This window comes from Saccostrea cucullata, unplaced genomic scaffold (assembly GCF_032062105.1).
Source record: "Saccostrea cucullata isolate Sc308-1 unplaced genomic scaffold, CSIRO_AGI_Scuc_v1 ctg1670, whole genome shotgun sequence".
Classification (NCBI taxonomy): domain Eukaryota; kingdom Metazoa; phylum Mollusca; class Bivalvia; order Ostreida; family Ostreidae; genus Saccostrea; species Saccostrea cuccullata.
The window spans coordinates 1-26,376 of record NW_026938074.1 but is presented as its reverse complement, the minus strand read 5'-3'; the positions used below and the strand labels follow the sequence as shown (position 1 = coordinate 26,376).

The window sequence follows — 26,376 nt, the reverse complement described above, 5'->3', positions numbered from 1 at the left end:
ATAAATCAGTCAGTAAAGTAAATATAAGCAATAAAATATTACTTTTAGTCAAATTGTCATATACAGGTATTTAAAGTTTTGTGTATGATAAGGTATCATTTTCATCATTTATCAGGTTGCAAATAAGCTGCATATAACAATTTTTTCGGATTTGATTGTTTTGATCACATGACCAGACCGTTTTTATATGCATTAGGTGATTCAAAATGCTAGTCTTTTCATGAAAAAGAATTAAGACATCACTGAGAATCTATACATCATAGATTTTAATTTATACAATTTTAATAATGATTCACAGCTATATCTTTTACCTGAAATAGAAAAAGGAAAATATTTTTATCACGTAATTCCAAATTTTGTAATCTGTAGCACATGTAACTGATATTTATTCTTATGAAACATATTTTAAAGACTAATTGCATTTTTAGGTTTATTTCTATAAGAATTCTAAAGTCTCATTGAGTAAATTTTAAAGCATCACTTATTTACTTATCGTCGTCGTCCTTTTGTGCATATTTCGTGCCATGTCCTTCAAGCATCATTTCCTATAATACAAAACAAAACAAATTCATAAGGTCATCTTTGGACTGACTGAAAGAGATTCACTTTAATGATAATAAACCCCCTTCACATATACATATAATTTCATTCTTTGTATAATCTTTACAGTAAAGTGTGAAACGAAATCAAGGACTGTGTTTGAATCAATTACAAATGAGGGACCGGCAAAATCCCAATCCTCTAAAGTTTATTCTTAAAGTTTCCATGAAAGAATAAACCCTCATCATTCAATGCAGTATAATTTTGTTGATATGACGATGATATTATTTCGCTAAGTAAGCGGACATTGAAGGCTTACTAGAAATCGCCCCTGTTAATATAAGTAATACTTACATGCGTAATGAGTAAAGTAAGTTTATGAGCAAGGTCAGCTGGTAGCCCTGTGGAAAAAAGGAAACCCAGTTTTTTTTTTTTTTGTTTTTTTTTTTTTTTTTTTTTTTTTTTTTTTTTTTTTTTTATAAAAAGGTTTTATTTCTTTACGCATAAATTTAAAATTCTTAGATCTCTAACAAATTCGAAATGTATATTGAATATGGCACATAAATTTCTTCTTATAATATTCTATTTTTTATGGATAACAATTGTTGCATGACTTAGAATTTAAAACTTAACTTCCGTGTTTAAAACTGTAAGTTTTATTTTTTGTATGACAAGGCGTTGGAATAAAGAGGGGGTATAAAGTACACAGTTTATAAAAAAAAATATCATTGACGTATATCCAATAAATGAATTGACAATGACTTCATGAATAAGGAAATATTTTACCTTTATTAAATAATGACACTTTTGCAAACTAAGTTAAAGTACATATAGTCTCTAATAAAGCCTTCTTAGATAGCTTTGTACATTAATTATTATTACTTAGTGAGTGGATGAAGTCTTTTTGTTACTTAGTGTATGGATGATTTTGAATTCTTACTTAATGCATGGATGAAGTCTATGCCCTGTTGTAGGAATATAGTTTGTGTAAGATCATGATTACTGACAGAATCCAACAATCTATGGATAATCTGTTGCTTGTCTTCTGTCAGGTGCTGGAAGGCTGGGCTATTTACTATGGAGTGTTGGAGGTAGTTATCAGTGTCTCTTTTACCAAGAGGGCCCTGAAAAATATATATCTGTGATAATTATATCCTACAATGTCATCACAAGGACTAGGTTTTGAGTCTCTCCTGCAATGCATATTCAAATGCTTTGAAAGAAAACTTTCAATAGAAAGACTATTGATCGTGATAAGATGGCAGAACTCAGAACTCTAAGGATACATGTATGAAAAATGTGAAGAAAAGAAATAGTGGGCATTCTAAAAAAATCTTCCAACAATATAAAACTTTGGACAAGGTATTAGCACGGACACCCGGAAATGCAAGCGGTGGGACCAGGTGCCTAGAAGGAGTAAGCATCCCCTGTTGGCCGATCATACGCTATCTAAGAAGTAATATCATAGTATGGGATACATATATTGAATGTTTTTAACATACTTACAATGAAGATTATTCCTATTATTTTCAATATTTATGTTATTAAACCCTCTATATAGAAGTTATGAAATTAAATTCTCTTAACTTATATTTTTGATTAGAGATATGAGAGTGAAAAAGGAGTTACTGTAAATACAATCACTATATACATCCTCAAAAATGTGATATATACTCGAATATAAGTACCATAAATACTCCCATTGTCAACTCCTACTACAAGTGCTTTGTTTTAAGGAGATGTGAAATTGCTGCAACTATTCCTAGGAATATTAGATTACTTTAAACACTTATACTTTTTAATATCACCTTTGTTTTTAAGCCCCCGTAATCGAAGGTTCAGGGTATAAAGTTTTTTCCCTGTCCATCTGTCGAAGGTTCGGGGTATAGAGTTTTTGCTCTGTCCGTATGTTGCTTAGAGCTATGGCTCTCTTATTTCACCTGTGTATTTCTTGTGACAAAGCGTTTCCTTTGGCTCCAACATTTTTTACCTCTTAACTTTGAAGTTTCTTCCAATTTTTCAAGACTTTACCCGATTTTAACCTTGTCTACACCATAAGTATTTGAGCCTTCATATTTTAATGGTATATTCGATGTAACAAAGCCCTTCCTTTAGACACCAACGATTTTGAAGTTAACCTTTGGGGTTTCACCTACTTTTGAAACTTTTTCACCTTGGTCATAACTTTTGAACAGTTGGGGCATGGGATTTAATATTTTACATGACTAGGCCTTCCTTTGGGAACCTTACATTTGACCGTTTGGCCTTACCCTTCGAGTTTGAACAACACTTTAGAATACTTTAAACTTGGCCATGATCTTTAACTGTTTAAGTTTGGGCTTTTATATTTCAAGGTATATTCATTGAGAGGAAGCCATTTATTTGTGTAAGAGCATTTCTCATCCTTTGATTAAGTTTTCTCCAAAGCTGTCATATTGGGGCATCGATGTTTGACAAACATATCTTTTTGTTTAGAAATTATATATTTCAATATCTATCTACTTTGTTTACATCTGCAACCTTTTATCTTGGAATTGTAGATTACTATAAAATACATACACTGCCTACTCGTACGACCTGTAGTTTAGGAGTTGTAAATTACTAAAAATACATACACTGTCTACTCCTACGACCTGTGGTTTAGGAGTTGTAAATTACTATAGATGCATACACTGTCCACTCCTACGACCTGTGGTTTAGGAGTTGTAAATTACTATAAATACATACACTGCCTACTCCTAGGACCTGTGGTTTAGGAGTTGTAGATTACTATAAATACATACACTGCCTACTCCTACGACCTGTGGTTTAGGAGTTGTAGATTACTATAAATACATACACTGCCTACTCCTACGACCAGTGGTTTAGGAGTTGTAAATTACTATAAATACATACACTGCCTACTCCTACGACCTGTGGTTTAGGAGTTGTAAATTACTATAAATACGTACACTGCCTACTCCTACGACCTGTGGTTTAGGAGTAGTTGTCGTCGTTGTTGTCGTCGTTGTTGTGGTTGTCGTTGATTTTGTTGTTGTCTTACTGTACTCCATATTCATGTGCTTTTGAGAGTGAAACATTGAAGTAATTTATTTCACATCGTAGACAGCAATTTTATAAAATCTTTATTATTTTAACTAAATTGAATCAAATAAAAGACTTCTTTGAATAATGTTTCATTTGAATTGAATATCTTAACATCCGAGTGATTTTTTGTATGGTTAACTAAATCTTACCGTTAAAAGATATGTTTCGAGGCTTTTCTGTTGAATTGATGTTCCAACTGTTGCAAGCATTCAACATGTTCAATAAAATATCATATAATATACATTAGGTGAGAGTATTAGTATTAAAACTAATAATAATAATAATTAATTAATTGAATTGATAATAAAATTATTATTATTTTATTATCACACCTAATATAAAAGTGTCCTCTATTTTCAGAAACTTTCAAACAAGTGTCAAAACTCACCACTCAAAGCCTTCAGAACGTTTAGAAATCCTTTGTCATCTACATATTGTACAAGGACACTGTTTTCAGCTGCTGCAACCAATTCAACTATAGTGAGCTGAGTATCCATCGGAAGTGTATGGAAACCTGGGTCTTTATGAATAATCCCAAGGATTTCCAGTAAATCACGCTTATTGATGTCACAAAACGCCACGGATATAGATAAGGCAAAAAAATATACCACTGTCTTCATGGTTGTGCTACATTGAAAAAAAAAATGGAAATGAAAGGTTTTGTAATCTGCTTTTTAATTCGGGCATTATGTTCATATTCTGATGTAACCATTACAGGATTCTTGGCGTATTTCACAATTACTTTCAGCTTTTAGGTTTTTATAAGTAACTTTTAAGGACAGACAAAAATGAGATTTGTGCACCGCTCACAATTGAAAATATATAATCAACATATAAAGCAAACTCAGGTTAAAAGAGTTATTTTCTCTGAATCATAAATATTATGTTGTACTTTATAAAGCATATGAACTTACCTGCTGGTGACCAAATTCTGTATAAGTATTTACACAGAGTGAGATAAGGTACGTCATATAAACTTATCTTACGATAAGACACGGCCATATACCATCATAGGAACATCAATGAAAAAATGGAAACACAAATCAAATTTTGTTAATACCCTATTAGGAGCATCAGTATTTCAAACTAAATTAATAGACATCACAATTCAAAGTCAAAGTTTTCCGAAATTTGGAGGTCTGTGTTTTCTCCGCTCCTATCTTGTAATGTATACTGGACTTTTCAGCTCGAATGCTTTTCCTTATCTGCAACATATTTCTGTATGATTATACACAAAATATATACTAGTACCTGATAATCAAAGTAAAATGTTCTGAGAAGTGGATATAAGTGAATGAAGCTCATCTGTATCTATTTTTAACGTTTCCCCCTCACATTTTCTATTTTATATACAAATACTTCTTTGTCGGACAGTGAGAACACCAACGTGATTAACTGAGTATTAATTAACTGAGTATTGATTAAGTAAATACTATTTGTAAGATTTCGCAGTTATTTTGAACATATTTGATGCTCCTCCCTCTTTTTAAATTTGACAATTTCTTCTTTTTTTTCATGTTAGATACATGTATCAGAAAGGATGTCCTACGGTTTATTTAGTAAGTCAGGTACGAATATTTGGTATAATTTCAGTCACAAAGTCGGGGTAACAAGTCCATTTGACCAAGTTAATACTATGTGTCATGTGACCTATATGGACAAAGTGACGGTAGGACGAAATCTTCTTAGAATCAACTGGTCTATTTCTCAGAGTCTGACCTCCTTTTTATCTGATTAACATTTTGCGAGTTTATTGTGTAAACGACGCAAACTAGTGTGGATCAGGCACGAGGGTAGGGAATACATTTTAATTTTCAAGAAAAAAAAAACAGATCAAATATTATCACATGTACAGTTATCAACATTTTTGCAAACAAAGGATACAATTTATAAAACGAATTTATATTTTTAGCATATTTGTAATAAATTATTAATTTTTGGAGGGAGTCTTGATTGATATAAATATGTATGTCTTACATTTCTAGAATTTCCTTTCAAATTAATATTTGTGCATATGTTATAACCATATATGTATACGTTGTATTTTTGAAAAGTTCTAATAACCATATTTAAAAAAAAAGTTTTTGTTCTTGTTTTAATACTTAATATAAAGAAATAACTTTTCTGTGAATTACACAATTTAAATCATACAGGTTACAAAGATATCAGAAATTTATAACAATAATCGATTATACTATCGATTCCACTTTTAAGTAACAGACAAAGCTTAATTAAGTCATAACTATAGAGGTATGAGGTTAATGAAGTTCAAAATCGCTGAAATGTAAATCAGATAAATCACATTTACTAAATCTCGTATTATTTTTTTTTCCAGATACGTCAAATAAATAAACATTTTTCTGATTTAATTATATTTATATTTACATATTTACTAGGCTAAATGAACACAATCAACTTAATATCAAAACGAAGTCGTGACGATTATGTATACTGTATATATAGAATCTAGCTTATTTCAATAATTATTTTAAAAAATACACAGATGTAAAACACTCAAACATTAATTGAAATATGAATATGTATTTTCAAAGGATTCAGTAAAATATAGTTAGTTTAAATAGTTAATAATTCGACAATTATATATGAAACATATGGAGATAACGAACTGTATTCAAAATCAAAAGTCCATAAAACAATACAAAATAGGAATAGAGCAAACACGCACCTCCAAAATATTGAAGGTGGGATCAGGTGCCATTGTGAAGTGAGCATCCCCTGCCGACCACCGGTCACATCCACTGCGTGCTCCTTGTCCATAGTTTGATTATTTCATTACATTCTTGTTAAAGTTTATACCTTTGACATATCCTTGGTATATACTAGTAATGCATAAGGTAAGAAATGTCGATACATTATAATAATTTCACTGAAATCTTGGTAACCTTGTCGATACATTAACTATTTCTATTAATTGAATCCTTGGTAAGGTGTACATGGAATTAGAGAATCATGTTGAAACATTAAATATTTTTGGATCTATGAAATAGAATACTTGCGATTAGAGATTCCAATGCATTGAAAATTTTACTGTATCGTATCAACAATTAGATATTATATTTGTGTCCTTGGTATAGTGTGCCATTTTTATTCCATGTATAATAGTCATATCATTAATGTAAAAGGTGAAAATAACGAAAAGCAAACAATCTATAAAAATCTACAAACAATACAATTCTGTGAATAGTGTATTAAAAATGACGTCATAGATGGAATAAGGTGACTAAGATGAGTAAGCATTCCCTGTTGACCGGTCACGTGTAAACGCCGTGAGCTCTATGTACCGATCAGGTAGAAGGGACATTTCATAGATAAATATAGAATATTTAGTATATTAGCTATGTTTTCTTGTTGTTTTACTAATGAAGAACACGTCGGTCCCTTTAGTAATCGGAGTAATTGCAATACGGGATAACTAATAATAACAAAGTGTATTATTGGAATGATTTTTAAAATGACACTCCCGCACCTGTTAGTACAATATTGTTATAGGTGTATTTCTACTTCTCATCTATCTTTATAACGATTGATTAGCCAGGCAGTCGCGAAGTCTCATTCATTATTAATTTGCGTTCTTAACACCAACCATTTCCTCAAATTTTGCCTTTTAAAGGATTTTTTCTTCAATTATGACTAACAGTTATCAATTTTAAATTCAAATTTAAAATTTCAAAAACATTGCCAATTCTATATATATAAAAATATATATAATGCAAAAATTAAATGTGAACTTGTTTGTTTATCTTGAATTTAATTTGGATTTATGACGTAACCTATATATATATATATATATAAATATATATATATATATATATATATATATATATATATATATATATATATATATATTATATATATATATATATATATATATATATACAAGTCCATCAAGAAATTAGGATACGTGGGATGTTGTCTCGTCAAATTGAGGTTAAAAGACGACCTATTGTGTTATCTTCTTTTTCAATGTTACAGAACAAAATCCATTTCCAGAATGAAGGCCTTGATTTTGATAATGCTGGTGGGTGTCTGTCTTTCTGGCCTTGTGGTGAGTAATCACATCCAAAACTTCCATCATTACAAACCGCTTTTTGTTCCAATCACAGCGGTCAATTATTCATTTGTTATCAGGCTTTCCCTAACTTGCTGAACAGTTATACATTTATTATGTAACAACAACCAAACAGAAAAAAATAGGCTAATGGAACCAAATTGAATAAAAGTGATGTTTATTCTTCAATAAATAAAACTACGTATAGAGTTAGCGATGTATTTTTTGTTAAATCTCGTGATCCGGTCCTTCCCTCATAAAAATCAATCTACATGAAAATAAACCAATCCATTCGGTACTTATTACCAGTTTTCTTATTTCTGACACCAGGAATACCTAAAATAGATATGGAAGGTTTTTTTTGCCCAGAGCTCTCTGTACCAAATTCCCATACGTAATGTCATTCATTTTGCCCTGAATTAGTCAATTGATTTCTACCAGGAATCTTTTCAGAGGGACCACCTGTCATTCAACAGGGTAGTAAAAACTGAGAGAGAGAGAGAGAGAATTCTTTACTAAAAGCAATATAGACCTAACGCTGATTCGATAAGATATCTCCATATTGTTCAGAGATAAATAGACTCCCTAATTTATCTTTTTCTTAAAGTTAATAAACTTCAATTGTACAATACTCAAATATGAATTGAAAAATATATTCTCTTTCCTATTTAGGAGCGTGATATTCTAGACGTTTTAAAACAACTTCAACTAAACAATTTTCTATCAACATTATCGGTAGATCAACAACTTTTACTTGTTGATATGGTTTCCCACGCAGATGCTGGAAATCTAACAGATTTCATTAACACCGTGGGATACTCAAGAATACTCGAAATATTCGTCGGTGGGTTACGCATTGAATATTTTAAATTTTAGAAATTTTTCTTATAAATCATTAATAACTTAATAATTAAAAATCTAATGCTATTTTTTCAGCCTTGAGTGCCGATGACGAGAGAATCTTTAAAAACTATGTCATGCAGGTAATGCTATGTATTCAAGGTATTAATATGTCATTAACTAAAGTAAAACTATGTTATACAGGTAATGTTAATAATATATAAGGTATCTTTAAAAACTATGTCATGCAGGTAATGCTATGTATTCAAGGTATTAATATGCTAAAGTAAAACTATGTCATACAGGTAATGTTATGTATTTAAGGTACTTAGTATTACTATGTCATTATAAGTAAAACTATGTCATACAGGTAATGTTATGTATTCAAGGTATTACTATGTCATTAAGTAAAACTTTGTCATACGAATAACATAATGTCAAACATGTAAAACTATGTCAAAAAGTAAAACTTCAAAAGGCTTCATGTCGTACAGGTAGAAACTATAACTCATTGACTTCTCGTTGGTCCGTCATCTCATATATTTAGCATCTTGAAATAAGAATTTTAAGGCAATAAATACAAATATATTAATCACACCAAAACCCATGTGAATAATAAATTAAGGAACCCAGAGCACAAACACTTATAGATGACTTTTAAGAAGGTATTCTTGTCTGGTTTCTGACTCGATAAAATATTCAAGGACTTTTTGCTTTTATGCCTTATATATTTAGAGGTTAGATATTTAAACGATCATATTATTTTTTCCTCATCACAATTAACAACTTTAAACAGATATAAGGTAAACTGAGTTTGAAACCTGGTAGCGACTAGTATTTAGGAGGAATGGCGGCGAATGAAAATCTATTCTGCATCTCAAAATTATTATAGAGCAGTAAATTTAGATACAATTTGTACACAATCAAAGACTTGAAGAAACGTTTAAATGTAGAATATATTAATAATAAGCTAAAGGGGCTAAAGTTTCAAAATATATCAAATAAATATGATTTCCCTGACAAACTACAATTATCTAGATTTTAAAAGCTTCATATCTAAGTACAGATTTGAGCCAAAAATCCGTAAAAAGTGATTTTTTTTCTCTCTTAGTAAACGATCAGAACTTTTTGTTTTTATGTTATTAGTATCTTTAGGTGACAACTTAGCCATAAATTAAAAGATATGAAACATATAAAAATAACCAAAAATATTGTAAAATTTAAGAAAATAGAGGAATTTGATTCGCCAAAATCCAAAAAATCCACAAAATCGATCTTCGATAAATTACCTATGCCAGTTTGGTAATACTGGTAATATCATCTTATAGACCCTATATCAGGTTTTATCTCTAAATGCAAACACAAAAAAAAAAACATTTTATCCTTAGTAATACAAGTAGACATGCTTGGCAAGAGTAATTTTTATTTTTAATGTGCAGACAAAAGGTAATGACCTTGTTCTGACCTGGCCTCTAATACTCGGTATAAAACGGTCAAATTTAATCTAACTGATACCATCGATAAGTGACATTGTCTTCTTGATTCTGTAAGCATTTCATTAATTTTTAAATGCAAGAAATATGAGAAGAACCCCTCCTTAACTTGACAATGTTATTTCAGCGGTTAACACTAGAAGCCCAGGGCCCTATTAATGCACATCATGGTGTGGCTTCTGGTCACGGACAATGAATGTGAGTAGCGTTTCTCTAATTTTGTTTGTTTGTTTTTCTTTTGAAATTATGTTTCTTCTTCTTTGCAGTTATATCTAATTATGGATATTATCATTATACTTCAGGGGGCTAAATGACGAGAATTCCATAGTCAGTGTACTTATAATATATATGTCAATTTAATACAAATAAATTATTTTCTTTGCATTTTGTTTCATCTCAAAGTATTTCTATATGTAACATTACAATTTAGAGTTTTGCTGTCCAATTTCTGCAAAACAGACATTGTTGATCGTAGAAGACATTTCATATGATTAAATAATTTCCATCTCTCTGATTGGTTGAGATCCAACTATGTTAGAAAAATACTACGTTGTATTGACCTGCACGTGACGTTCCAGGTGAATACAAGGATTTATGTCCTCTAAATTGATCTAAAAATAAATCGGGAAATTCCAAATTGATACAATTTTTTTTTACTTTACGTTATAATGAAGGCGGTTTGTACATATAAATGCATTTTTTCATAGAAAGAAATTTAAAGAAAATTTTATATTAAATACTTGTACATATATATATTTTTATCTTTTATGTCGGTATGCACCTAATATTGATACCGATAAAAAAAAAATAAGAAACCCAAGTTAGTTATTTTATCCCTTTATGTCTACAATAATGGGTAGATTATGGGTAGATAATGCTATATATTGGAAATATTCCTTCAGCAATGCTTTAGGCGAAAAAATAAATCAAACGCTGCTTGATATACCCCCGCTTGAAAAGTGGGTGGGTATACTGTAATCGGTATGTCCGTCCGTCCGTCCATCCGTACCTACGTCTGTCTGTCTGTCCGTCTGTCTGTTACGCTTTGTGGTACACATCTCTTATCCGCAACTCCTCTTATACCACTGAGTGAAATTTAATGAAACTTTCACAGAATCTTTATTACATATTGCCATTGTGCACCTCCTATTTTACTTTTTGATCTGACACATAATTTGGGTTTCCCGGCCACAACAAAACATGGACTTTGCCATTATAACCATATGGGAGGCGGGGGGTATCATTTAGTAGGGCTGTGTATTGAGCCAAAAATTTCGATACGATACGATACAAGATTTTTTAAAGCGATATGCGATATATTGGATTCTGAAACAAGTCCATCAGAAAAGGCTTCTAAATTATTTTAATGCATACATTTCATATCAGTTAAGTGTTTTATTACCCATTTTAAAGTTCTTGTCTCATTGTCTTTAAAAATAACACTTCAATTAAAAGTTTTGATAACAGTAAAATCAACATGTTAAAAAAAAAATTTCTTTGTATTTTGTAACAATTATAAAAACTGTTATTTCCTTAAAAATTATACAATTATTGAAGGTTTTAATTAAAAAAATAAAATAGAATCTTTGGTGTTTGAAATTCCCATCTTTTAAACAGAATTTGAAGAAAAAATGTCTGTCCGATACGTATTGGAAGTACTTTTCGATACGATATTTTTCTTGAATATCGATACGTATCGATATATCGATATATTGATACAGCCCTATCATTTAGTGGGCTCATTGCTCAAAGTACCTCTAGTTATCTTACAAATTATTTTAAGTAGAGAAAGTTTTAATAATTAATATTTTCATATTATGCTACATCGGTAAAAATTCACGGTCAAAATAAATTATCGGAGCAGCTATAATAAGGATAAGGTTAACGTCTTGATGATAGTAAAATTATTAAAAATAAAATAAATGGAAATAAAGAACATTATTCAAACTCAAAGATCTATGATTAATACATATTTTTAGAGCAGAACAAACACATGTGTTCTCTAAAACATCAGAGGTGGGATCAGGTGCCATGGATGAGTAAACATCCCCTGCCGACTTGTCAAACCCGCCATGTACTCATTGTCATAATCGGGAAATAACGAAAAACTTATAATGTATATTTTGAAATATTAAAAAAATCATCTGAAATATGTTTCTTTGTTATACATATTTTATCTGCAGCATACTATAAATTCGAAGGTTTAATCTGCTTTACTCCAAATTTAGCTGCCTACTGATTTTTTTAACATATGATTTCTATTGATACATGTATATCAAATCGCAACTAAATGAGACTGGGTGACATCAGTCAGCCAATCAACATTTTTAAACTTTATTTTTACCTTTACCAGCTCCATTTACTTAACTGCGCATGCACAAATCACTTTATTTGTCGATTAAAATCATTTACCATCAGAGTCCCATTGCATTATAAGTAAAAGAGTCTTTACTTTCCAATGCCAAGAAAGTTAAACATTGGGTCTATAGCCATGGAATCAAAATGGTATCTTGCATCCGGAACTGCGTTGTATATCTTAAAGCCTCTTCTCCTCCATGTCCTTCTTCCTCGCATAGGAATCAAAGCCAGCAGAGCGTATTTTTCAACTGAGTCCTTCCTATTCTGAGAAGATGGTTCTCTGTTTTGAGGAGTGTTCATTGTCCTTCCTGAGAACAGTTTTTGAAATACTTTACCACTTCTATCTGACGCAGGGTTTTTCGCTATTTGTTTTAACGAGTTTTCATAAGGTACCAAAATATTCTTTTGATGTTGAGGATCATTCTTTTCATGGTGGAGTTCTAGCCTTAAATTTCTATGACTGCTGTCGCTTTCGTATTTATTTGCCTCTTTCTCATTCCGAGGAAAAGCTTCAACTGTCAAAATTGAAATCCCTGTTTTAATTCTTGAGATTGGTTTTCAAAAATGAAAGAAACATCTTACAGCACACTTACCTAATTCAAACAATAGTATTGCAGATGCTAACTTCAAAACCCAGTCCATTCCTGAAAGAAAGGAAGAGGTGTTTTAATAATAAACATCTTTCAATTATATGTTTGGTAAATGCTAAACTACAAATATAAAGACAGCGATCTGTTAGTATTCAGGAAGCCTACGTTTGATATAAGTATTTTTTTTTAAGGAAAAATATAAACACAATAAACACAAAAATATTTTTCTAACTTCCATTTAAGCATTGGAGTAAAAGAAAAGGATTAAGTCTGTAAAGTACGTGCGGACGTGAACATTAGCCTTCATTCCTAGAAAGTATATGGATATAAATAGCCTTAAGTTTATTCTTCGCAAAAATACAAACAAAACTTTATTCGTGTAAGAACTTGAATTGAAACTAACCAAAGTTTATTTCATTAATTTCATGGTTATAATCTATTCGTCAAATCTAAAATTTAAGTGTATGTAAATGTGATAGGGTGATTTATTTCTTATATTAATTATTATATTTCACGATTAAATTAATTCAGTTGAATTATCATATTTATTTCTTTTCAGCATTTCATTTATTGAATAAATCCACATGGAATTATTTACATCAACCTGTGTTCATTGTGTTATTTATAGATGTATGACATCACCAGTGGTCATTTAAACCCCTGTCCCTTTTCTATTTATATCTTGTGTAGTGTCAGGGCCAACTTGGATTTCATTGGTTGGTTAGTTTCCCTCTCTTTTGGTTTTTAGCTTAGTTAATAACTTTTGTTGGAGATCTTGGTCTGACCAGCAGACATATTGCTTTTTGGTATATTTGTTTGTCTATATTGACTTATTTACGACCATGACCAAGACTGGACAGAATGTAAGTTGACTTTTACTAATTTCATTATCTCTATATAATTGTTTATCTATTTAATTCCTAAATAATAATATTCTAATATGAAGTATGAAGATTCAGTCTTTGTGATTATTTTATGAGTGTGTAAATAATGAAAAGTAATAATTTCATATATCATTGTATGTACATTTTTGAGAGCAATACAGTAAAGTTGTTTATTATTTATATACAGATCACTGAGTAAGAGTTCACGCATCATTGTATATTTGGAGTATTGGCTTTATATCACATATAGGTATGATGTATATATATTTTGAATATTGTCCATATAATTATATTATTCTGGAAAAGTTCAGTATTATTGATCTGATTGTTTCATCTATAAATTCCAGTATTTATACTCTGTACATATTATTGATTAAGAAAGACAACTCTTAATGTTTTATATATGAGCACAATTAAAGGGCAATAACTCTCATTTTGACCATGCTATCTGGCAAGTGATCTACATGTATGTATTGTTATCAAATATTTATTATTGTTTATATATTTCAGAGCTGTGATAATACTGATTGAATATACACTTATCCACATCTACAACATGGTGTTTGTGTTAATTTACTTATAAAACGAACCCCATTTCAATGGCATCCACGGTGGGAAATTTTGTTTTTCAGGTGATTAATAATACTTTGCATTTCAGTGAAATTTAGTATTACATAGAATTTAAAATTTAATTAAGTAGATATTTAGAATTTAAGTTTAATTAGTTTAATTAATTAGTTAGATTTAATTATTTGACTTCATCTCGGACTCTTCGGATTGGATTATACATTGGATTCTTCAGCTTCAGAGGATGTAGTCTTATAGATTTATTAAGATAATTAAGGTAGCTTAAGTTACTAGGTACCTAGCTAGTATTTAGTTTATTAGAAAAGTTTATTTGGAAATCAAACAACAAACAACAAATCATCATGTCCGTCGACATTTCACAGGAGGAACTCGATCAAATTGCAAAAGTTTTCAAAGAATTAAATGTAAAACCTAAAGCAGATACAGCACAGGATTTCAAACAATGGATGACTCAGTATGTTGCACAAATGAATGAGGAGGAATTTGTCAATGTAAAGACAGAACCGCACGCGGATACTGGAACGTCATCAGCATCAGGATTTAGCACCATCAGTTCCCACATTCCAAAGATCTCTTGCTTTTCTGGAGACGGCAGCAAGAATGACACCACATATGATCTTTGGCGATATGAAGTGGATTGTTTGATCAAGGAGAAGTGCAAGGAGGAGGCAATTGCTCAGTCAATTAGGAGATCATTGCGAGGAGATGCAGGCAAGGTTGCCATGAGACTTGGTCCTGGAGCCACTGTAACCCAGATACTGGACAAGATGGAGAGTGTGTTTGGCACAATAGAACGAGGAGAGACAATCATGGAACAATTTTACAGTGCGCGACAAGAAAAAGGAGAGGATAGTATGAGTTGGAGTTGTCGTTTAGAGGAGATTTATAGAAAGGCAGTTATCAAAGGAGTTGCAACCAAGGAGGATTCAAATGAGAAATTGAGATCAAAATTCTGGAATGGTCTTCATCAGTGGATCAAGGATATTACCGGATACAAATTTGATGCATTGACCAATTTTGATGAACTTAGGAAGGAAATCAGACTTGTGGAAAAGGAACATGAAACAAAGAAGGCACAATCAAATATGGCTGTAACATCAAGTGAAGCTGAGAAAGGAGATGAGATCAAGGAACTTAAAGGAATGATTCAACAGCTCACTACAAAAGTCAGTGCCATGGAACAACAGCGTACAAACAGGAAAGATCTTGGAGAATCATATGGCAGAATTCCGCCACAGTCTAGAAGAGGAAATTATGGATATGGAAACTCGTACAGTGGACGTCCTAACTTCAATAACTACAATGGTCCAAGATATACTCAGGGGTTCAACTATAATTATGAGTATGGATATGACAATCAGGAATCCGCTCAAACAGAGGATGGAGAACCTGTGATATGTTACAAGTGCAGACAACCGGGACATATTGCTCGTAACTGTCAAGTGCGTATGGACCACAGTAGGAGATATTTAAACGTGAGGAGACCTTCGTTGCGGGGCAAACGCTAGGTCAGTACCGGAAAGGCCCTACTAAGAATAGAAATAGCGAATTGGTAGGAAATACATCAGAAGTGGAAGCAAGTTTAGAAGGAAACTTAGTCAGAGCATTGATAGACACTGGATCTACTGTTTCAACAGTTAGTCATGATTTTTATACGAAACATCTTAGTCATCTTGAACTTCATCCAATAAGAGAACTTTTACAAGTCGAATGCGCAGATGGTCAACAGTTACCATATTATGGATACATTGAAGCTTCCATCCAAAGTAAAGGAATACCACAATCATTGGAGGAACCACTTCAATTTCCATTACTTGTTGTATCCACCAGCAACTATAACAGTCGAGTACCACTACTTATTGGAACCAATATATTACAACACATGCTAGATGGTGTCAAGGACAAATATGGAGACAAATATCTACAGGATGCTGCATTATTTACACCATGGTATTTAGCATTTCGAGGTATGACAATACGAGAAAAAGAACTTGCTCGCAACAACAACCGACTTGGAATCGTAAAATCAGCTGAAAATCACTGTATTATTATACCACCAAATTCAACAGTTTCTATATCTGGATATGTCGACAAAGCTATACCGATTCAGTCTACGACAGCTGTTCTACAAGCCACACCCCGCTCAGTTATTCCATCAGACCTGGATATTGTACCATCACTTACAGACTATACCTATCCAGCCAGTCAGGTGATAAGAGTGGACATTGACAACATAACTACAAGGACAGTACAAGTTCCACCTAAATCCATCATATGCGAGCTACAACCAGTGAAAATTGAACCACATCAAACAGCTTTACCATGTTCAAGCCTCCAAGAAACCAAAGATGTCTTAAGTTTGGTGAAGATCGAGCGAGATAAACTTACAGTATCAGAGCAGCTAGTATTTAGTTTATTAGAAAAATTTAGCAAGGAGCAGAACATTTATTGCGGAAGTATGAGGATGTATTCTCAAAGTCGGACATCGACATAGGACACACTAACATTGTGAAGCACAGGATCGATTTACATGACGAAACACCATTTAAGCAACGACCGAGGCGAATACCACCGGCCATGTTTGAAGAGGTCAAAGATCACCTAAGGAAACTATTAGAAGGAGGAATTATCAGGAAGTCAAAATCACCATGGTCAAGCAACGTTGTCCTTTGTCGCAAGAAAAACAACGAACTACGCATGTGTGTAGATTATCGCCAGCTAAATCTTAGGACAAAGAAAGACTCCTATGCGTTACCAAGGATAGAAGAAATATTGGATGCGTTAGCAGGAAATAGATTCTTTACCATCTTGGATATGAAAAGTGGATACCATCAGGTTGAGTTACATGAAAGTCACAAGGAAAGAACTGCGTTTACTGTTGGACCCTTAGGCTTTTATGAATACCATCGCATGCCATTCGGTCTAGTCAACGCACCTGCTACATACCAAAGGCTTATGGAGGAATGCTTTGAAGGGCTACACCTGGATATATGCTTCATCTACTTGGATGACTTGATAATCTTCTCCAAGACATACGATGAGCATTTAGAACGTTTGGAAAAGATCTTTCAACGACTAAGAGAAGTAAACCTAAAGCTATCCCCGAAGAAGTGCGAATTCTTTAAGAGCAAAGTAAAATATGTAGGAAACATAGTCAGTGAGGAGGGGATAGAACCAGACCCAGAAAAGATCAGCAAGGTACAGAACTGGCCGCAACCAAGAAACTCAGATGAAGTTCGCCAGTTCCTGGGTTTTGTTGGGTATTACCGGAGATTCATCGAGGGATTTTCAACAATAGCACGCCCATTGAATGACCTCCTACCAAATACAAAGAAGAAATCTAGAAAGGGTGTCAGGACATCAAAAGAATCAGACAAGTGGAGATGGGGTAGTGAGCAGGAACAAGCCTTCAACAAACTTAAGGACACTGAAACTCACAACATATCCAATTCTAGGATTCGCCAATTACTCCTTACCCTTTGAACTTCATACAGATGCCTCATCATCAAGCATTGGTGCTGTATTATATCAGACGCAGAACAACTTCAAACGGGTTATAGCCTATGCTAGCAGGAGTTTGTCAAAATCAGAGAAGAACTACCCTGTTCATAAATTGGAGTTCCTGGCTTTGAAGTGGTCTGTATGTGAGAAATTCAGAGATTACTTATATGGAGGAACATTCAAGGTTTATACAGATAACAACCCACTCACGTATGTGTTAACATCAGCAAAACTTGATGCGACGAGCCAAAGATGGATTGCAGATCTGGCCAACTTTAACTTTGAGATATTGTATCGACCGGGATCACACAATGCAGATGCAGATGGACTAAGCAGGATACCAAACCAGGAGATCATAACATCTGATTCCATTAAGACCATATGTAACTCAGCTGTATCCAATCATCCCTATGTGCAATGCTTGTCCATATCTCCATCTTCAGTAGACAACCTACCAGACTTGAGTGATCAGACAGAGGTTGATGTTCGTCGTCATCAGTACAATGACCCAGTGTTAAGGTTTTGGATACCATACGTGCGAGATCAGTACAAGCCAGCGAAACACCATCTACCATACAACAACATCCAATATCATGCCTTACTTCACAAGAATTTTGACAAACTCAGGTTAAGAGATGGGATCCTCATAAGAGAAACAACAGTGAATGAGAAAAAGAAGTCACAGATACTTTTACCAAGATCATGTATTGGAACAGTATTGTACCATCTTCATACTGACATGGGACATCCCGGCCGTGAGAAAACCATCAGTTTAATTAGAGACAGATTTTATTGGCAAGGAATGACAGCAGATACCGAACACTTCATTTCAAACTGTAGAAGATGTCTCTTAAGGAAAACACCAACAACAAGAGCTCCACTTATTAACATCAGAACATCACAACCTTTAGAACTTGTATGCGTAGACTACCTTAAACTAGAAAAATCAAAAGGAGGATACGAAAACATCTTGGTTATCACCGATCACTTTACTCGATTTGCTCAGGCTGTAGCTACAAGGAACCAAACCGCCAAAACCACAGCTGAGGCATTATACCATCATTTTATTGTTCATTATGGGATACCTTTAAGACTACACAGTGATCAGGGTGCAAATTTCGAATCCAAGATCATACAGGAGCTCTGCAACATTCTTGGAGTTAGCAAGTCGAGAACAACGCCTTACCACCCCATGGGTAATGGCTTAACAGAACGCTTCAATAGGACTCTTCTCAAGATGTTAGGAACACTTGAAAACTACCAAAAACAGGATTGGAAGTCTCACATTTCAACTTTAGTTCATGCCTATAATTCAATGAAACAGGAAACAACCGGACAATCACCTTTCTTTCTTATGTTTGGACGAGAACCTAGACTTCCAATAGATCTCATTTTCAAAACAGATGAACCAAATCAACATGAAAACCTGAATTCCTACATCAAATCTTTGAAATCTAAATTAGAACATTCATACCATTTGGCACAGAAATCTATCCAGAACGCCCAGGGAAGACAGAAGAAGCATTATGACATTAAGGCGAGAGATGCTGTGATACAACCAGGAGACAGAGTATTGGTCAAGATTGTTGCATTTGAAGGCACTCACAAATTATCAGACAAATGGGAAGAAGAGCCATATATAGTGCAGAGTCAACCAAACAAGGATGTTCCTGTGTACATAGTGAGAAAAGAAAGCAACAACACCTGTAAAAGAACTTTACATCGGAACCTTTTGCTACCAATCGGACACTTAGATGTTGATTTACAGACAGAAAGGCCTAAGCCAGCACCTAGGAAAAGGATAAAGCCTAGAGTCACAAGAAGAACCAAGCAACTTACTACCTCACAACATGAGGATAACAGTGACTCAGATAGCAGCGATGAGGAGATTGTAGTACAGGAGGCAGCATCCACTGCACATAGCAAGGATAGTGCACCTGCTTCTGAGACAGGAAGTAACCAACAGGAGAATGTATTGGCCAATGAGGAAGAGAGCGCTGAAGATGAGGGTAATGCCGGTATGCCTTCACCTGCTGAACAAGTTGATGACACAGGTACTTCAGTAGCTACTATTACAGAAGACACTGACTTGAAGGAAATAGAACCGTCTGCAGATACACAGCAGCAAGCTGAAGCTGAAGCTGATGATGATGATTTGGATGATACCAATTCTGAGGAACATTCAGCTCATGAACAGCAGACAGTACCTAGAAGATCTCAGAGGACAAAGAAAACAACATCATGGATCACCAGTGGAGATTATGTAGTAAATCAACAGATTGCGAAACAACAACCAGACTGGGAGAAAAGGGCTAATTATTTACAGACTTTAGCTTCCAGTAATGTATTTCATTCCAGCAACAGTAAGGAACTAGTAGAAAAGGCTCTGATAGACATTATTACAGGTAAGAATTAGTTAGACAAGTACAGAAAGTCAGTTAAGTCAGTCAGTTAAATCAGTTAGGTAAGTGTATATAGTTCTTAGTGATATTCTATGCTTTTATGATTTTATTTTATTTTACAGTCGTTATTTCTTTATGAAATAGTAAATGACGAGGACGTCATTTCACGAAGAGGGGAAGTATGTGATAGGGTGATTTATTTCATATATTAATTATTATATTTCATGATTAAATTAATTCAGTTGAATTATCATATTTATTTCTTTTCAGCATTTCATTTATTGAATAAATCCACATGGAATTATTTACATCAATCTGTGTTCATTGTGTTATTTATAGATGTATGACATCACAGTGGTCATTTTAACCCCTGTCCCTTTTCTATTTATATCTTGTGTAGTGTCAGGGCCAACTTGGATTTCATTGGTTGGTTAGTTTCCCTCTCTTTTGGTTTTTAGCTTAGTTAATTACTTTTGTTGGAGATCTTGGTCTGACCAGCAGACATATTGCTTTTTGGTATATTTGTTTGTCTATATTGACTTATTTACGACCATGACCAAGACTGGACAGAATGTAAGTTGACTTTTACTAATTTCATTATCTCTATATAATTGTTTATCTATTTAATTCCTAAATAATAATATTCTAATATGAAGTATGAAGATTCAGTCTTTGTGATTATTTTATGAGTGTGTAAATAATGAAAAGTAATAATTTCATATATCATTGTATGTACATTTTTGAGAGCAATACAGTAAAGTTGTTTATTATTTATATACAGATCACTGAGTAAGAGTTCACGCATCATTGTATATTTGGAGTATTGGCTTTATATCACATATAGGTATGATGTATATATATTTTGAATATTGTCCATATAATTATATTATTCTGGAAAAGTTCAGTATAATTGATATGATTGTTTCATCTATAAATTCCAGTATTTATACTCTGTACATATTATTGATTAAGAAAGACAACTCTTAATGTTTTATATATGAGCACAATTCAAACGGGACTTTTATTCACTTCAAAAAGACAGAATTTCTTCATTGTTGCAGATCAATAAATGGAAGCGTATCAAAGATATTATTTTTAAACTTGATTTATGTTTTTGACAATTCTCAATAATGGTGTCTGTTATTACCCGATCGTGACAAGGAGTACACGGTGGGTGTGACCAGTCAGCAGGGGATGCTCACTCCTCCATGGCATCTGATTTCTTCGACGACGTTTTAGAGGTCCGTATTTACTCTGCTCCTATTTTGTATTGTTTATGGACTTTGATATTGAATACTGATCATTATCTCCATATCCTTCATTGAAAACTTAAAATAAAAAGACAGTAAAAGGATTGAATCACTCAGATGGAGGGTCTTTGAAAGACACCACATTTTACATCAATATTTACATCTTTGAAATAATTTCATTTTTCGTAAAAGAATATTTGAATTTGAAATAAATTTTTTTTATATTGCAATGGACTTTAATCTTGATTTAAATATATCTTAAAACATGAAATGACTTAATACATCTGTTAACTAAAGAAAACTCGGCCCTTCATGTGTCCATCACTCTCCAGAATGGTAAACGCTGTATGAATTGTACGACCGATTTTTGGTCCACGAAGCGGGAAAAATACAACTCTTTTTTGCAGGACCTGCCACGGGGACCCTAGGTAAGTATATGCAACTTAATTTCTAAAAAAAAATCATGTATCTTTTAATTTAAAGATTAAGTTGTTGTATATAAAGTTAAAATACAATCGTTTTTTCTCTAATATTCTGTAAACCTTCCATGTTAATAAAACGTTTAAATTTTCACGATATCATTTATATGTACAATTCACAACTTTTATTAAACATATTACGTCGTTAGTATAAACACTAAGTTTTAAAAACTCCCGAGCTATAGAGAGCTAACTTCTTCTGGTGAAAAGTTTTCTTTTTCTAATGTGAACAGTAAGTGTATGTTGCATTACAGTTCAGTAAATTGTAAAGAGTTAAATGAAAATTAAAAATTTTGTAAATAGTTACAGGTACATCACTTCTTACCTCGTCATAATTCGTAATGATTCCTGCGTATTACATTTTATATATTTTAAAAGCAGAGTTTTTACCAGATCCTTTTTTCACATATTTATTTCACAGTGACCTTAATAAAAATAAATCTTTTCCCCTTTTTTAGTCAAACTTTAAAGTGTAAATAACAAAGTTTATTGATACATTAGAAAAGAATCTAAATGAATTACATAATATATTGTTGTATTGTATTCTTAAGTAGATATTATCGCCTTTCCCAGCACCTGAAACCGTTATTTGAATACCTCAGTGTAATTATTAACAATTAGATTGAAGATATAAAATCCATTATCTCTGTAATTCCTTTCGTTTGATTTTACAAGAGACCGTATGTTAAACACCGGTTATTCTTGGACTACTGTTGGGATGTCCTTCAGTACCCCAGACAGAGACAAGCAGATGGAGTGGATATAGCTGTGCTGCTGACAGTAACCGCTCACAGTGACAGAAGAGGAGGCGGGGTTCAACGCCTGTAACTTCGCCTTCCTTAACGGGCCCGGTCCCGGGGTCCTGGTCTGGCCATGGGCTCCCACAGTAACAGGTGGGACATCAGTCAACGGGACCACCATGATGGTCAGACGGCACAGGTAAACATCAATAAAGAACTCGACCCACAAAGTGCCTCATATGGCCTAGCAAATATGAAAATTTTTAAGAGGGCTATAAAATCAATACTGGTGAATCTTACCTTCGACCATTGATCAGTTTACATGTGCATCATTTCTGTCAATCCGGATTTTTGGGATATCAAATTAAAATCTAAACCTAACAATAGTTCGAAGTTTTCCGGGAAAATGCCGAAAATAGGACAGTTATTCGTGATTTACACATAGAGCACATTCGTTACGGCAAAATATTAAACCAGAAAAATAACAATCACTATGCGAGAGATATTTTCCAATGAAAATATTTACCCGAAAGGGGACGACCATTTGAGGGGGGGGGGGGGTGCCTGGCAAATTTTTTTGAGACAGATTATTTATTTTCATGCCTGTCGAGGACAGATTATTTATTTTCAAGATTATCAAGGACAGATTATTTATTTTCTTCTATGTCTTACAGTACCTTGATCAATTGATTCTAAAGACTAATCATTTATATCCCATATTCGGATACAGGATTTGGGGAGGGGACAGGTATAACTTTGTTTAGGCAAGAGGTCTGGGGCCGCCGTAGGGCCCCAGTGGGTCCTGGGCGAAGTCCTGGTGGAGGCCGGGGTCACCCCCCCCCCCCACTCCCCAAGCTCTTGGGGTTTGTGTATTTTTAAAAGTAAAACCAGGCATTTTGTAGTGGTATTGGTTATTATGAAAAAGTATCATAATTAATACTGATCATACCGTACTTTGAATGAAGTAAGTTAGGGAGCAAAATCAACTATAAAGCTCTTGGGTTTTTCAATATGCATAAGAGTAAAACTTTTGTAGGAATTGGTTATATATGTACCAAAGTATGACGTTATTAAATATCATACATCTACTTTGAATGAAAAGGGCCCAGGGGGCAAGCCCCCTGAAGCTCTTGGGTTTTTGTGTATTTTAAGAGTAAAACTATAGGCACTAAAATATTGGTATTGTCCCAAAGTATGGATTTTTATTATTATTCGTATCATCTTTGAAATTTTAAGGGAGGGCCTGGGGTGAAATTACGCCCCTTAAATCCGCCAGTGTATATTTTGTATTAATTTATCTGGAAAGTATAATTATTCAACAAGAAAATTTATCTTTTGTGGTGTATAAGAATTGGTTTGTATTTAAAGTACGTGATTCATCACACCTACTAAGTGCACACTGTCATGTTGATAAACTGACTTAAGTATCCAGTCTGGTAATCTGATTTTAAATACTATTTTTGTTTTAAATATGGCGAGCGAAGCGACCCAAAAAAAATTTTGAATTGAAGACTTTTGAGATTAAATTACACGTAAATAAAAAAGGTATTTTTACAATATTTAAATATCAGAAGTCAAGGTCAGATTATTTATTTTCTCTGTAGTGGAGGACAGATTATTTATTTTCAACATTTTCAGGGACAGATTATTTATTTCCAAAATCTGCCAGGCCCCCACCTCAGAATCAAATGGTCGTCCCCTAACGTGTGCCCCCCTTTTAAAAAAAGAAGAAATCATTTCTGTGAAAGAGCTATGACTACAAACCATCTACATTTCCATGTGTTTTACATAAATTTAATGCATCGAACAAGGGGGTATTATATTGATAAAAGTAAAAGAACAACACATTTCTATCCTACATGTTTGACGATAATTAATAGGGAAAAAAAATTTTGAAATCAAATTCGAAAAAAAAATTATACTATGATCATGTACACATAAATGTGACTTACTGATTATTATACGTCATTTGTGACGTCATAAAAGATGTAAAGTGAGGTGTCACTTTTTTATTTTAAAAAAAATTCTAATGCTTTTATGGACATATTGGGTAGCTTGCTGTCATTAATAAAATGCCCTTTTGAAAAAAAGAAGAAGAAATGAGTAAAATTCTTGAAAAAAAAATCATTAAAAAAATCAAACATTTGGGTTTTCTGTAAACTGGATCCTAAATAAAACTCATGTGAGGATGCGTATAACACACAATATGTTTTTGACGAATCCCCATATCGAACTGTATATGAATTTGTACAAAACGCGCAGTTACTGTATCATCCTTTTCTTGAAAACGAAAGATACTTGTCTGGCTTCTTATTTAAAAAAAAGTATAAGTATAGGCCTATTTGATATATCTTTTATTTACGTCGAAAGTATAAATCTTGATACACTCACTGTCGTTTATGCGACATACTTCAAATATGTTTCCAGAATCAAATTACATAATCTATTTTAATTTTAATACAGTTTTCTATATGTCACTATAGTAATTACTAGAAACATCGCTTTCCCCTAAAGACGGTGCTTGGAGTCAAGAAATAAAAATAAGCTAAAAAAGTTATACACTTTGATAATTAAGAAAGAACACAAATCGAAGCATGTATGTGTGTGTGTGTGTGTGGGGGGGGGGGGGGTGTCTTAAAAGAGTTTTTCATCCTTTTTCTTTCTTTATTTCTTCATTCATTTTTTGCAATTGGTCGAGACACTTCAGTGAAAAAAATATTCGAGTCAATATTATGGAACTATAATTTTTTCAAAGTGGTGTGGTGTAGGGGATTCATGTCCACTTGTTGTATTATCAATTAAAATAAAATGTTTAAGTACCCTTTCCAAAAATCAAACTTAAATTCATTGACAAGGAAAAGGCTTTAAATCGATCAACCCAATCGGAGGTGGGGGGGGGATACATGTCCAAGAACGAATTCATGTGATATCGACGATATCGACAATATTATGTCAATATCGTTCGATATCGATCGTATTCAGCACTATTAATTGGAAATATTTGGTGTCATATTTGAGACTCTATTTGTCATGTCGTTAATATCGACAATATCATGACGATATCGTATTGATATCGATCCTATTTTCACTATTAATTTTTACAGTGAGGTATAACATAATTTTACAAAGTCAATAGTGAAGTCAAAATTGATTCATTATTGGCATAATATGAAAATAAATTATGATTAAGAATTATTAGGGTTGTTATTGTTTAAGATTAGATTTAAGTAAAATGTTGGGGTTTGGGAGACAATTCTTTAAAATGATTTAACAATGATATTCGATATCATACGATATCGTCGATATCGACAGTAAGGTAAACTTATTAAACACAGAAGTGTTGTAAAACTAATTTTTTTGTATTTAGGGTGAAGGTTGGCAAAGTTATATGCTTTTAACAATATTATTCGATATCATACGATATGTCGATATACGATATCGATGGCAGGTAAAATCTTTGTAAAAGTAAAGTAATTAAACCTAAACACATTCAAAGTAACAGGGAAGGTATTTACCATGGGCTGAACAAACATGATTCGATATCGAAGCGATATC

At 32.9% G+C, this 26,376-nt stretch overlaps 3 protein-coding genes across 4 annotated transcripts; 1 reads left to right on the top strand and 2 right to left on the bottom strand.

Moving 5' to 3' along the window:
- Positions 1–267: 267 nt before the first annotated feature.
- On the bottom strand, positions 268–4,724 carry LOC134249376 (uncharacterized). 2 transcript variants are annotated; one of them, XM_062731737.1, is made up of 8 exons: positions 4,542–4,724; positions 4,016–4,254; positions 3,777–3,823; positions 3,492–3,602; positions 1,481–1,664; positions 895–941; positions 488–545; positions 268–308 (listed from the first exon to the last, which is right to left on the bottom strand). In XM_062731737.1, coding segments are annotated over exons 2-8 (681 nt in total). In that variant the 5' UTR covers positions 4,248–4,254; positions 4,542–4,724; the 3' UTR covers positions 268–306. The 2 variants fall into 2 exon arrangements, with proteins under 2 accessions (XP_062587721.1, XP_062587720.1); XM_062731736.1 differs by having other exon boundaries at positions 270–311; positions 490–545; positions 4,542–4,723.
- Positions 4,725–7,618: 2,894 nt separating this feature from the next.
- LOC134249377 (uncharacterized) lies at positions 7,619–10,354 on the top strand. The gene is made up of 5 exons (XM_062731738.1): positions 7,619–7,693; positions 8,369–8,540; positions 8,633–8,679; positions 10,157–10,227; positions 10,332–10,354. Exons 1-4 carry the CDS (start codon positions 7,640–7,642, stop codon positions 10,223–10,225), a joined length of 342 nt encoding a protein of 113 aa, XP_062587722.1. The 5' UTR covers positions 7,619–7,639; the 3' UTR covers positions 10,226–10,227; positions 10,332–10,354.
- A 1,950-nt stretch (positions 10,355–12,304) lies between these two features.
- On the bottom strand, positions 12,305–13,031 carry LOC134249375 (uncharacterized). The gene is made up of 2 exons (XM_062731735.1): positions 12,981–13,031; positions 12,305–12,902 (listed from the first exon to the last, which is right to left on the bottom strand). The coding sequence occupies exons 1-2, from the start codon at positions 13,027–13,029 to the stop codon at positions 12,478–12,480; spliced, it is 474 nt and encodes a 157-aa protein (XP_062587719.1). The 5' UTR covers positions 13,030–13,031; the 3' UTR covers positions 12,305–12,477.
- Positions 13,032–26,376: the final 13,345 nt, after the last annotated feature.

Coding starts and splice junctions, on each gene's coding strand:
- LOC134249376 (XM_062731737.1), bottom strand. CDS start 4,247: ATGAAGACAGTGGTATATTTTTTTGCCTTATCTATATCCGTGGCGTTT. Junction 3,824..4,015: donor CGTTCTGAAGGCTTTGAGTG/GTGAGTTTTGAC, acceptor TGCTTGCAACAG/TTGGAACATCAATTCAACAG. Junction 3,603..3,776: donor TCGAAACATATCTTTTAACG/GTAAGATTTAGT, acceptor CACTCTCAAAAG/CACATGAATATGGAGTACAG.
- LOC134249377 (XM_062731738.1), top strand. CDS start 7,640: ATGAAGGCCTTGATTTTGATAATGCTGGTGGGTGTCTGTCTTTCTGGC. Junction 8,541..8,632: donor AATACTCGAAATATTCGTCG/GTGGGTTACGCA, acceptor CTATTTTTTCAG/CCTTGAGTGCCGATGACGAG. Junction 8,680..10,156: donor TTAAAAACTATGTCATGCAG/GTAATGCTATGT, acceptor ATGTTATTTCAG/CGGTTAACACTAGAAGCCCA.
- LOC134249375 (XM_062731735.1), bottom strand. CDS start 13,029: ATGGACTGGGTTTTGAAGTTAGCATCTGCAATACTATTGTTTGAATTA. Junction 12,903..12,980: donor AATACTATTGTTTGAATTAG/GTAAGTGTGCTG, acceptor CAATTTTGACAG/TTGAAGCTTTTCCTCGGAAT.